At 38.9% G+C, this 13,185-nt stretch overlaps 1 protein-coding gene across 1 annotated transcript in view; it reads right to left on the reverse strand.

The window, feature by feature from the left end:
* erp44 (endoplasmic reticulum protein 44) overlaps positions 1-13,185 on the reverse strand; it is a 97,812-nt gene that overhangs the window by 21,746 nt on the left and 62,881 nt on the right. The window contains exons 6-9 of the mRNA XM_078237328.1: positions 8,915-9,030; positions 3,413-3,470; positions 3,090-3,206; positions 367-478 (exon numbers count right to left, since the gene is read on the reverse strand). Coding sequence (XP_078093454.1) covers positions 367-478; positions 3,090-3,206; positions 3,413-3,470; positions 8,915-9,030 — 403 coding nt within the window. The remainder of the gene's footprint in view (positions 1-366; positions 479-3,089; positions 3,207-3,412; positions 3,471-8,914; positions 9,031-13,185) is intronic.

Here is a 13,185-nt window from a genome sequence, read left to right on the forward strand (position 1 = left end):
CATGGGGGAGAAGCAGACATAACTGATTTGATAGTCTCAATCTTCGTGACAAACTACATGAGCTCCACACAGTTGCTAAGAGTAGGAGACTGAAGAGAAAAGTTTAAAGTTGACAGTGAAGAGAAGCCATTGATTTTCTTTGCTCTCCAGGATGACAATTTGAACAGATTATTTGGCCATTTATTTCACTGTGGGACGTTGCTATTGGTAAATTGTCCATACATTAGAACATTGACAAAAGCACATCATTGGCTGTGAAATGCTTTGAGATATCACTATTTAAATGCACATTTTATAGATAAAACGTATAAGTGATACAAACAATTGATTAGAAGTTAAGTAGGCATTGGCAGAGAAAATAAATACCTTTTTCACTGATCAATTGTCGTGCAGTTTCTTGCTGAAATTTCTCCAAGCTGGAAGTGTCCTCTTTCAAGTGGAACAGTATAAGGAATGGTAAGCCCTCTTCAGTTAGCTCCTGAAAAATTTAAACTCCATTTTTAAAATAACCTGTTTTGAAATGATAAGTCTTCACAAACATTTTAGTTATCTTCCAACAGATAATGAATAAGACGTACCAACATAAGTTCAGCATGAAAAAAGGTCATTTGGTCACAGTTCCTTCATCTGGTACGTGAGCTGTCCCATTTTAGAATCACTATTACTGTACCTAATTATTTAACACTTATCAGAGTTAAGAAGCTGCCCATAATATGCATTTTCTAAATTTACCTCCTGAAATTTAAGTTAATGTCCTCTTGTGTTTTTTCATACTGCTTTTCTCTGCATTCTCTAACTGCAATGACTTCCAGTTCTGACCTCAGTATCAAAGTGAGGCCAGATCATTGCATAACCTCTGAAATTTTTACTGTTCTAGCTTACACTACTATTCTGTTTGGAAGAAGAATATTTTGCCACATGCTCAGACATTCAAAGTGACCAGTCAATGACTATGCCTGGGTCCATTTGCAATTCGGTTTTTGTTAATTTAGCATACAAACACAATATTGGTGAAAAGAGCGATCTTCATTGCTCAATATATGCATTGGGACTCCGACACTCCATACCCGATAAGGCAGCCTTATCAGTAATGTCGTAAATAGGACCTAGGTGAGTGGGGCCAATGTAAGCTTGACCCCAAAATAGGCCACATGGCTATCCTGTAGGATAATAGCTACCCCACTCTGGAAGGGTAAGGTATTGCAAAAATTTGAGCAACAGGTGAAGCCAGCCATTTCACATTGCTACAGTGCAGTAGCAACAAAAGAGTTATTTTCCACCGACAGGATGCTGCCATCATGTCAAACATCCTACCACACAAATGAGTAATATGGTTTAGGAATTTCAGTGGGATGGCTGCTACGTAGGCCATTGATTCCAAACTCTGACGGATTGTATCAAACAGAATGTCCCTTCAGCTGTTCACAACAGGCAGAGGACTGACACAGACCTAGCCTGTGCTTGCAAAGCTCAGTTGTAACGCCTAAAGTTCTGTGTGATTCCACGATCAGACAGCACTTGCTGAACAATTGCAAGTATACTAAGAATTGCACTAACAAACAATTTAAGATAATCAATTGGGTTTACAATGTAACTCACTTATACTTTCTAAAAGCTACATATATTTGAAACACAAGGACCTGTCCAGGCAAAAGAAATGTGTCCAGGGATTGTGCCTTTTTTGATTTAAACAAAAGCATAGGGGACAGTAGTTCTCTGGTGCACTCTCCAACAGAACTGACTTCCCAACCAATTAGCACCCTTTCCTCACGTAGTATACATTATTGCTCCATTTGAAATTTAACATTCTTGCATCTATTAAGATGAAAAGCTTTGACAGCATGTCTCTTTTTTTTCAGCAATACTTCCAAGTTCTGTACTACTACGTGACTATACATGAACATAGTTAGGCTGCATATTTTAAGCAAATTACAATACTTTTACTCAATTTGATATTTTTCTGCTCAATTGTACAACTGATTGAATTCATTCTAAAAATCCACTGCTACATTTTTTTTTACTTCTACTGATTTTCCTGCTTCAGAAATGTGCTTATTAACAAGAATGCCTTTGGCTTTTATTCCTAGATCATTTATACAGATTAGAAACAGATGTTGAAGCAATGATCCATGCAGGATTCTGCTCAACAGCTTTCCACATCACAGCCTAGAATTACCTCAAAATGAGTCACACTCTTGTTATTCCTTGTCAATTGCTCCCACCTGCAGAGGGAGCAACACACAGGTTTGTCTGGGCCTGCTCATTTCGAGTCTCATTGGTGTGGTCATTGGGGTAAAATGGGTGTTAGCGGCTGAGCCATTTGGAAATTGGTGTGGCGCTGTCATTCTTCAGCAGCAGGCCATGGCAAAAAGCTGAGAGAGGAGAAGTGTTTAACACTAATAATTTCACTACGTGTCTTAACAAGGTTTTCATTGTGCTTGTCCAGAATTGAGACTGAACTAGGACCCTCTAAACGCAGAGAGCTATTTGCATGGAACCCACCCAGAATGCGCAAGATCAGGTTGAAGACGTGAAACTAAGAATTTTTCTTCAGAATCTGACCTGAAAGAATTTCTGGCTCAAGAAATATCAGCCCTTTCATTTGTATAGACTATTCTTTTGTAATCTTGAAAGATAACATTGAATAGTGGAAGGCAGGAATGTAATTATTCATCCTAATTTAACAGTGGAGCTATCCAAGGAACAAGAAGAAAAATTTGCTTTAAAAAAAGTGAAGTCAACCCAGGCTACGCTTATATGACATTGTGGCATGTTAGAGCTACACTGATACAATTGCGAAAGTAACCCACTTAAATATCCGCTTAAACAGAGTGGCTTTATAAGAGAAGCCAGAAGAGTATGGCTGAAAATTGAAAAAACATACTAAGATCAATTGTCAAATATAATTTAGCAATATTTTCAGTGCTTTATGTGGATGTTTTGTACTCAAATTGCGATCATTTAAGGTGTAAAATTGACTCAGAATTGCTGATTGCTGTGGGTTAAGCAATGGACTCTAAGAAAATGTTTACAGTATTAGTACAAGTCCTTTAAAGTACATTATGTTTGTAGATTAAACTCATGCTTACCTCTCCATTTTCAAAAGTAATTTCCCTAACCAGTGGAACACACTTATCTTGAGTCCAGGCAAACGTCAGGTCAAAGTTGGTTAATGAACCCAAATACACCATGTCAGGACTATTCTCCTAAGGAATAGGGTAAAACACATACACGTAAAGTTAGCACCAAATAAAGTGGCATCTTGAAGCATGCAACAGTTTCATAGTACTACAAGACTTAATGTTACTGAATGATTGCTAGGCTATTAAGCAAAACTAGTTAAGAATTCTAAGCAGCAAACAGTAGGCCAAGTAGTTTGAGAAATTACTGACAAGAGGGACTTTGAACCTACCCCAAGTGGTTTGTAAATTACGTTATCACCACTATATCTCTCCGGTTTTGCCACATTCCTACAAAGGAAAATAAAATGAATACACACTCACATTAGTTTCAATGCTGTGCTGCTAAATTATTCAGCAACAACATAACTATTCTAAAATAGAATTATCCATTGCAAGCCAATGTGCAATATATCTCTGCTTGACTACAAGTGGTCATAGACAGTCATGATTTAATGGAACAAAAGTACTGGCAGACGAATGGATTGCAAATGAAATTAGCATTGTTTTTGCTGAATCACAGGACACAGCATGCGATTCATTTTGATCTGTTCGTCAATACATTGTGCAAGCATGAACTGAACCTGTAAGTATTGAACTTGAAATAGAGCATCGCTCACAAAATAACATTTAGTCATCGTATGTGGTTTTGGTTCTAAATATATTTGAGAAATATTAACTCATGTCAAAACAATCAGTGGGCAGAGAGAGAGAAATACTGAAGAGATATCATGAGTAACCCACCATTTAATGTGACAGCCTCAAAAAATGTCACTTTTCCTATTCATAAATTTTACAGCATGAAAGCAGGCCATTTACCCCATCACCCAAAGTAAGTTATTCACTTACTTCCATTCTCTCACCCTTTCCCTATTTCATTTTATATTTTTCTTTTCCAGATACTTATATGTTTCCCAAATCATTTCACATCCTAACAGCCCTCTGGATGAAAACATGTTTCCTAACTGCCTCATTATTTTCACAATGTTCAATTTGAGCCCTCGGAGTTATCAACTCAACCAATGGCAACTATTTTTCTTGATTTACCTCAACAAATTTTGTTAATTTTGATCACCTCTATTAATTATCTTACCCTTCAGTGTTATAACGTATAATTATTGTAATCGCTCCTCATAACTCAGTCTCAATTTCTTGCATCATTTTAGGAAGTCTCAAGATCTTGAGATTCTTCTCAAAGTGATGTGGCCATAACTTAACAGTTTGACCAATGATTGTGGTGGTTTAGCTTAGCATTGCCTCAATGTCCTAATTTAGAAAGCCTAGAGTTTTATCCTATTTCTTTTACAATTTCATCACCTTGTCCTCTCAGAATTCTGCATCGGAATCCAGAAGTATATGGGCTGCTCAGCTTTCTGCGGAGTTTTACTAATTTAGCGCATAATTACTTCTCAAAGAGTTCTTCCATATTGGTCAGATATGACTTACTTTTTACAAAGCATGTTGGCTACCCTTAATTAATGCCTTTCTAGGTATTGTAGAGAAAAAAAGACAGATTTGGATTATATAGTGCTTTTCACACCCACCGGACATCTCAAAGCACTTTACAGCCAATTAAGCACTTTTTGAAATGTAGTTACTGTTGTAATGAAAGAAACATGGCAGTCAATATGCACTCAGCAAACAGTGATGTGATAATGGCTGGATAATTGTTTTTGAGATGTTGGTTGAGGGCTAACTGCCCTGCTGTTCTTCGAAATAATGCCAGGTGATCTTTTACATCCGTCCAAGCAGGCTGCTAAATGGTGGAGAAGGTTTAAAGGGCCAAATGGCCTAACCCAGCTCCTATTTCTTACGTTCTTCTGTATTAATTTTATTCTGTTTTATGGCATCTAGAAGCTTATTGCTACTAGCTTAGACTGACTAATCCATAGATAACTGCATTATCACTTATTGAATTGAGTTGTTACATTGGCAGCCAGCCACAAATAAGAATATCCCAAAGATAATCACAGCCCTCTGTTCCTTCCTTTCTGACTTCCCTTAGCACTCCCCAGGGTCTAATACATTTTTGATACCAAGGTCCAATAGCATTTTCAATATTACTTCCTTACCTATTGTTATTCTAGTTAATTGCTCTACCTCGGCACAGTGGCACAGTGATTAGCACTGCTGCCTCACAGTGCCAGGGACCCGGGTTCGATTCCCAGTCTGTGTGGAGTCTGCACATTCTCCCCGTGTCTGCATGTGTTTCTTCCAGGTGCTCTGGTTTCCTCCCTCAGTGTACCTGAACAGGCGCCGGAGTGTGGCGACTAGGGGATTTTCACAGTAACTTCATTGCCGTGTTAATTAATGTAAGCCTACTTGTGACACTGATAAACTAAACTTAAAAAAAAATTCAGCCTGTATCTTGGCAGCAAAACACCTTTTAAGTAGAAAAATACTCCAAAGTGCTTCACAGAGAATTCTAGAACATTTTAATCAGATGGTTTAATATTTTGGATTGCTTAACTTTAGGCAGAGTTCTGTATTTGTGAACAAAGACAGTTCCTAAACAGACAGAACACAGTGGAGATTCAAAATAATAATACCAGCATTTAGAGGCTTAAATTAGAAGGCCAGTTTGCATAAACCTGGCTTGTATTCCTTTGAATTTACAAGTTTGAACGGGCTGTAATAAAGTTGACCGTTTTCCCATCAAAATCATAAAGCGAGTTAAAATGTCCTCGTGAGGAGCTGGCTTTTGATGTACTAAATGAGCTTGCATTGTTTGGGAACATACTGTGATTGCAATTGCAAGGACCAGGACTTTGCAGAGAACAGGAGGTTAATAGAAGGTTATGGTCATCAACAATGTGTATAGTTAGACTGGTTTATTTGGTGTAATTTTAGGGCTAGTAGCCAGTGATTGTTAGAATCTTGAGGGTGGGTGGAGGTCTACAGTCGATCAGGCAGTCTATAGGAGTTGAGACCAATCACCTTCAGCTTAGGAAATAGGTTGTATTATTTGCTTGTCATTTAATGTAATTGGGAGACACTTGTATTATTACATTGTATCTATAGCACAGAAACATGCCATTTGGTCCAATAGGTTCACATTGGGGTTTACACACCAAATGAGCCTCATGCCTCACATCTTTATATAAATCCACGAGTGTATTCTTCAAGTCCTCTGGCTGGAACCAAGGGCATAACCTCAGGATAAGGAGTAAGCTATTTTTGGATTGAGATAGAAGACATTTCTTTATTCAAAGGGTTGTGAATTTTCTGCACCAGAAAGCTGTAGATGGTCAATCGATGAGGCATATCCAAGACGGAGACTGATGTAGTTTTGGGCACCAAGGGATATGTAGATCAAAAGGAAAGTGTTAGCAGGCAAGTGTGGTTGATGTGCAAAATTCAGCCATGAAATAATCTTCTCTGCATGTATACTATCAAATCCTTTATAATCTTGAAGACTTCGATCAGGTCATCTTTCCTTCTTCCCTTTGAGAGGAATGAGCCCCAGCCTGATCATTTTTTTCCCTGTTAGAAATAAGCTCAAATTCTCAACGTTGTTCAAATCTATCCTTGCCTATTTCAATCTACACAATCTCTCCAATGCTACGATCCCTCTCAAGCACACTATTCCTTTCTTGTGGATCCCATCTCTTTTTGTCCCACCATTGGCAGCTATGCCTTTAGCTGTCTTCCTCTAAGTTCTGGAAGTTCACCCTTAAATCTCTCTCCCTTTCCATCTCCTTTAAATATCATTCATAATTCCCACCTCTTAGCAAGCTTCTTATATTATACTACATTATAAAAATGCAAATGACAGTTGTCGGAATTTCTCTAAATGCCTTTAATCAGATGCAGCTATAGAATAAACTTCCAGTTCTAAGAAACAGAATAATCTCCCCAACTTTCTAACCTTATCAGTCCTTAGTGCATTTAAGCAATCTGAAGCAGATGATCATAAAGAGGATTATTTCAAAAAGGTAAAATGATAACATTAAACTCACGTTAAAATCTGAGATTTTAAACAGGATACACTTGAGGAGAGGAATGATTCGGAGCTATAGCTAAGCCTTCTACAATGTGACACTTCTTTGCGTAGAACATTTAATGTGTGACTTGTCTAGGTTCTAGCCATTTAGAGGTCAGTTGACCTGCACCAAGTTGAAACATGGAGTGTGTGCCTAGCAGTCCCAAAGTGCTGTACACATTTCCAGCCACAGTAGCACCTTCCAAACCAGTGCAACCAGAGTCTAGTTAAAAAAGTTTATTTATTAGTCACAAGTAGGCTTACATTAACGCTGCAATGAAGTTACTGTGAAAGTCCCCTAGTTATCACACTCCAGCACCTGTTCGGGTACACAGAGGGAGAATTTAGCATGGCCAATCCACCTAACCAGCACGTCTTTCGGACTGTGGGAGAAAACCAGAACACCCGGAGGAAACATACGCAGACACATTGAGAACGTGCAGACTCCACACAGACAGTGACCCAAGCTGGGAATCGAACCTGGGTCCCTGGTGCTGGGAGGCAGCAGTGCCAGTTATGCAGGTTGACAGTGAGAATAACTAAGTGTATAGCCAAATAGAGATCATATATTTTACTTAAGGGTGTGCTGTTTGTTCAGGGATAATCCTGAAGTATAATCTGTGAGAATTCTTTCTGGAATATTGTTTCCACTTACAAAATATTACCTATAGTAATAGCATCGGGAAGTTTCTAAAATGTACCCAATACAAATAAATGGCAGTGTTGAACAGAAGACCACCTGTTCTACTGACTGAACCTGGGGAGAATATGAAATGTTTTTAATAATTCCTCAGCATCTTTCATACCATGCCTGAGAGAGCATGATCCCTTAGGCATTGTTGTATGACATATGCTGTAGCAATTCCTAAGTAAATCCACATTGCACAGTACACAATTACATATTAAGCAAGTTATTTTCCTGACAAAAACACAGTCTGATTTTTGTTCTTGATAAGTATACAACAGCTGCACACAACACTTAATTATCAGTTCTGGAAGAGAGTATTATTAGTTGTCATCAATCCCACTGGGTCCCTGTAAGAAGCAGATTAGTTTGAAGAGATGTAATTTTTTTTTTGAATCATTATTTATCCAAAACCTGAAACTATACATCTTCTATTAATCCCAGTGCAAATAAACTTGTGCATTCAACTGCATGTTCTCTTTAAATCGGATATGGTCAAAGCGACATTGTTCACACCAACTTCTATCATTTATTTTTGTCTGAATAATTTTTCATGACAAAATATTTGGAATTTCACACAACACAGCTGACTAAAATTTAAATAATTTGAGAGAAGAATTTATCCAGTCAGTGTGTGTTGTGAAATCATACATCTCTTATATCCTCTATAAGCAAGCTAAAATACCAAAAACCTCAGCACCCTGGATCTTAAAGCACTGTATCAAAGCTGTAGGATGTGCATTGCCAACATAAAGCACAAATCAAGATTGAAATCTCAGTCATGCGGCTGTAGTAGGCTTTTTCTCCACAAAGATGCAGAGAGCAAAGAGTGGGACGTGGGTGGGGTTTCAAAGAAAGAGTCAGAAAATACTTCTGCTAAGCTGTTCTCATGCACTCTTAGCAGCAAGTTATAGAGCAACTCTAGCAGAGTCCTCTGAGCAGATCACTTGCCTGGCCTCGAATACCAGGAATATTGCACAGTACCGGGAAATTAATAAAATCTTTGTATCATCAATTCCCACTCCAAAAAAACCTTATTAAATTAAAACAAATTTAGTTCACTCTTACCCAAATGCAGCCAGAAAGACGCAATCATCCCGTAAAATATTGGACACTTTTTCAAAGGCCCTGTAATTGTCGGATTCTCTCTGTTCAAAAAATCCAATGATGTTTCGCTTGCTGCGCTGTAAAATACAACAGCCACATTCTGGATTGTTCAACTGATATAGGTGTATGATCTTAAAGGCAGTGTAAGGATATAGTTTTACAATCCAATTCAGTGCAAATTCCAAAGTCAAAAAAGGCATTTATTTTGTGAAATGACCAAAACTACAAAACGATCAAGAATTTGAGCATAAATTCCCTCAAAAACGGTGACACTTTTTTTGTTTGAGAATATAAATCCTGCACACAATTGTGACTGAACAGATAAGTAACTGCAGCAGTGTTGCTCTGGGCCAACCTTCAACAGGTGCAAGAGAGTAGCTTAGGTTTGACTTCCTGCTTTTTCACCTGTCCACAGAAACACAAGACAGATCAGGGACTCAGCAGAACAGGTATCAAACTGCATCCCATCTCTGTGGTATTGTGCCAGTGTGCAGAACCATTTAATGATCAAACTACACAAACCCACCATGTGTCTTGTCCCTACCTGTAGTTCACAAGCAAATCACAAAGGTAAAGATGAAATGCTGACCCTGACATATTCCAGAATTGCACAAACAATCTCGGGACAAATATTTTCCATTCTTCAGTTGTGGTTGGAATACCACATAAAATCTGTGCATTGTGAAAAGCAAGGTAATTTAAAATTCTTCTACAGAGCAGTATGTTCAGAGCACAATGATCTCTGGTCACTTTTCAAGAAATATCTTGATGGATATTTGAAACTCTTGACATATTAATTAAGTTTATTAGAACATCATGGCAAAAGATTGGCAGTCAGTACAGTTCAGATATTGTTGCATCTCACTGGACAGGGGTAGACAACAGGATTTTAATAAATCGATTCTAGAGGGATTAACTGGCATGCTGGTTCTTAACACTTCAGAACACTTAGTTTTATTGTTTTTGTTTGAAAGCTGGTCATGGCTAGAAGTGTCTCAAACCAAAGCATTGTGCAGTTGTAAAGTGCCAATCATTTTGGGGATTGGAGTACAGGAATAAAGAAGTCTTGCTACAATTGTGCATGGTTTTGTTGAGACCACACCAAGAATAGTATGTGCAGTTTCGATCTTCATATTTAAAGGAAGGCTATACTTGCATTGCATTTGATATAAAGGTTCATTAGATTGGTCCCTGGGAGGAAAAGGTTATCTGATGATGAGAGGCCGAATAAATTGAGCTGATGTTCTCTGGAGTTTGGAAAAATGAGGCGCTCTCATTGAAACATTCAAGATTCTGAGAGGCTTGACAAGGTAGATACTGGCTTCTTTTTATTCTTTCATGGGATGTCAGCATCACGGACAGGCCAATATTTGTTGTGGATCCCTAATTGCCCTTTCAGAGTGCAGTTAAGGGTCAGTTACATTACTTTGTGTCTGAAATCACATGTAGGCTGGCAGGATGAGGATGGCAGATTTCCTTCCCTCAAGGACATGGTGAACCAGATGGGTTTTTTAAACAAAAATTGATGATAGCTGTCATAGTCACCATTACATAGACTAGCTCTCAATTCCAGATTTATTCATTGAATTTAAAATCCACCAGCTCCATGGGGGAATTTGAATCCATGGCCCATTATCCTGGGTCTCTGGATCACTAATCTAGTGGCATCACCACTGCACCACCATCTCCCCACGATTGGGCAATCTAGAACAAGGGGGCACAGTTTCAGCATAAGGGGCCAGTTAGGGCTGAGAGAAGAGACATTTCTTCATTCAAAGGGTTGTGGATCTTTGGAATTCTCTACTACATTTAGTCAAGGATTTGCAATCACTGGATATATTTAAGGATGAAATAGATGGAATTTTTGTCTCCAAGGAAATCAAGGGTTATGCTGAGCAGGCAGGAAAATGAAGTTGAAACCCAAGATCAGCTATAATCATAGTGGATGGCGGAGTAGGCTTGACAGACTGTTTGACTGACTCCTGCTGCTATTTCTGATGGAGGGCCTGGAAATTAGGATGGAAGAAAATGCTTTGCTCACAACTCCCAGCTAACTTCATTGCTTGCTTCAGCAATCCTTTTCTGATACTTCCATAACTGTCTACTGCAGCTGCTACTCTGTCAAATGAGGCAAAAGGACATGGTAAAGACACACAAGACAATGCCTTAATTTTACTGATTCATTAGTAGATAAAGATTGGTGGGGAAGATATGACATTATCTTTGACAGCTAAGTCTCTCAGCCTGAGGTTTGCAGACCATTGCCCAAGAAGTTCAATTACCTAATCAGGACTGGCAAAATGATACAGCCCAAACTTTCTCTTCCTTATTCACCAGTAACTCTTCATTCTCTAAAGTGAAACACTTGTACAAATTACTTCACAAAGCATTCTGATTAAAGGGAGCTCTAACTCACTATGGCTGTTCATTTTTGCGAATGGTAATTACTGGTGCGCACAACACAAAAGCCCCTTCCTCCACTTTAACAGGTTGATACCTTTGCATCTCTTTCTTGCTACTTGTCACATATTCAACTGCTATCCATCCCCTCAAATATTTGCCAGGGAAATGGATGCAGAATTCCCACTGGAGGGAAGCCACCAGACAGGGAATGCCTAATCACCTCACAAGTTGCAAAAAGCAGCCCCACTGGCAGACCTACTGCTTATTTTAAGAGAAGAGCAGCTCAGGAGCACTTTTCTGGCACCAGGTTAATGACTAGACCCCATCAATGCATCCTGGTACCCTGTAAAGCATCTCATAGATAAAAGCTTGAACTGTCTTTTCTGATTCCTTAGTCCCAGGGGTACAATTTTATCCATTCTCAAGTTCCATCCTTCTTTCCTGTAGATCCACCACATCAAAAAGGGGCAGAGGAGAAGCAAGAACAGACACACCAGAATATCCCTGCAAACAATGATGATGATGAGAGAGAGAGAGAGAGAGCATTCAGACTCAAGTCCACTCAGGAATTCCTACATCAAACTCCTGCCTAATGCTCCCTGGCCCTAACAACATCCAACTTACTGCCTAAAGCATTTTGCTTCTTCCCTCCAAGCACCAGTTCCGACATTTTAAAGTGGAACAACTGATAATGCCATTGAGGATGTGGCAGAGTGAGTAACAGACCATTAGGTAGCTGGTGGAGTGCAAGAAGTGGGTGAGAAATGCCACTTTCTAGTGGAGGCCTCTCAGACTGAGAAGACTGTGGCGATGGAGTCATGGCCAGATTTTACTCCTTGGAAACTGAATGTAGGTAGTGGCTGTACTGAGGGAAGAAACGACAGGAGGAGAGGGGTTTGTGGGTGACAAAGCTCAGCTTGTGCTCTGACCTAGTGAGATACAGCAAGCAGCAAATTCAGGTCTGTGCAGGCAGATTGGTAAAACAAGAAATCAAATCATTGTAAAGAGAAATTCCCAGCTGCAGAAATTGCTAATGAGACTCTCTCTCTCCAGGCTCAGAAACTCCACATCCGCCTGTGTCAGCTGATCCTGGCAACAGCTGTGCCTTTACGGTTGTCAGTCTTAAGTTATCGAGTGCATTGTCAGTGTTAAAGTAGGAAATTTGGCACTACATCGTTAGTGACCCTCATTATAACATAAAAGCACAATAAAATTAACAGTACACTAACAGAATTCAAGAAATAATTGCTTCTTAAATAGATGAGGATTAAAAGAGTCTCATGCTATAGGGTGTTAGAAGTATGTGCACATGTAGCAGATGGTGCATTACTACAACGGTTAACACTATTTAACAAAAAAAAGAATTTGCTAATCAGGAAATGGAACCAGACCAAGATTCTAAATAACAATTCACAATTTACTATATAGTTAAAACAAATCACACCTTAAAGTGCTAATTCACTGTTCTCCTGTACCACAATTACTAAAACACCTAGAAGTGCAACATAATTTTAGAACATACAAATGAGTAGGCCACTCAGCCCCTCGCGCCTGTTCTGCTATTCAATAAGATCATGATTGATCGGATTGTAACCTCAACTCCACATTCCCACCTACCCCCGAAAACCTTTCAACCGTCTTGCTCATCAATAATCTATCTACTTCTGCCTTAAAAACATTCAAAGATTCTGCATTCATCACTTTTTGAGGAAGAGTTCCAAAGACTCCTGATTCTCGGAGAAAGTATTTTTGCCTTAAATGGATGACCCCTTATTTTTAAACAGTGACCCCTAATTCTAGAATTTTCCAATAAGAGGAAGCATCCTCTG

Source organism: Mustelus asterias, chromosome 2 (genome assembly GCF_964213995.1).
Source record: "Mustelus asterias chromosome 2, sMusAst1.hap1.1, whole genome shotgun sequence".
NCBI classification, from domain to species: Eukaryota; Metazoa; Chordata; class Chondrichthyes; order Carcharhiniformes; family Triakidae; genus Mustelus; species Mustelus asterias.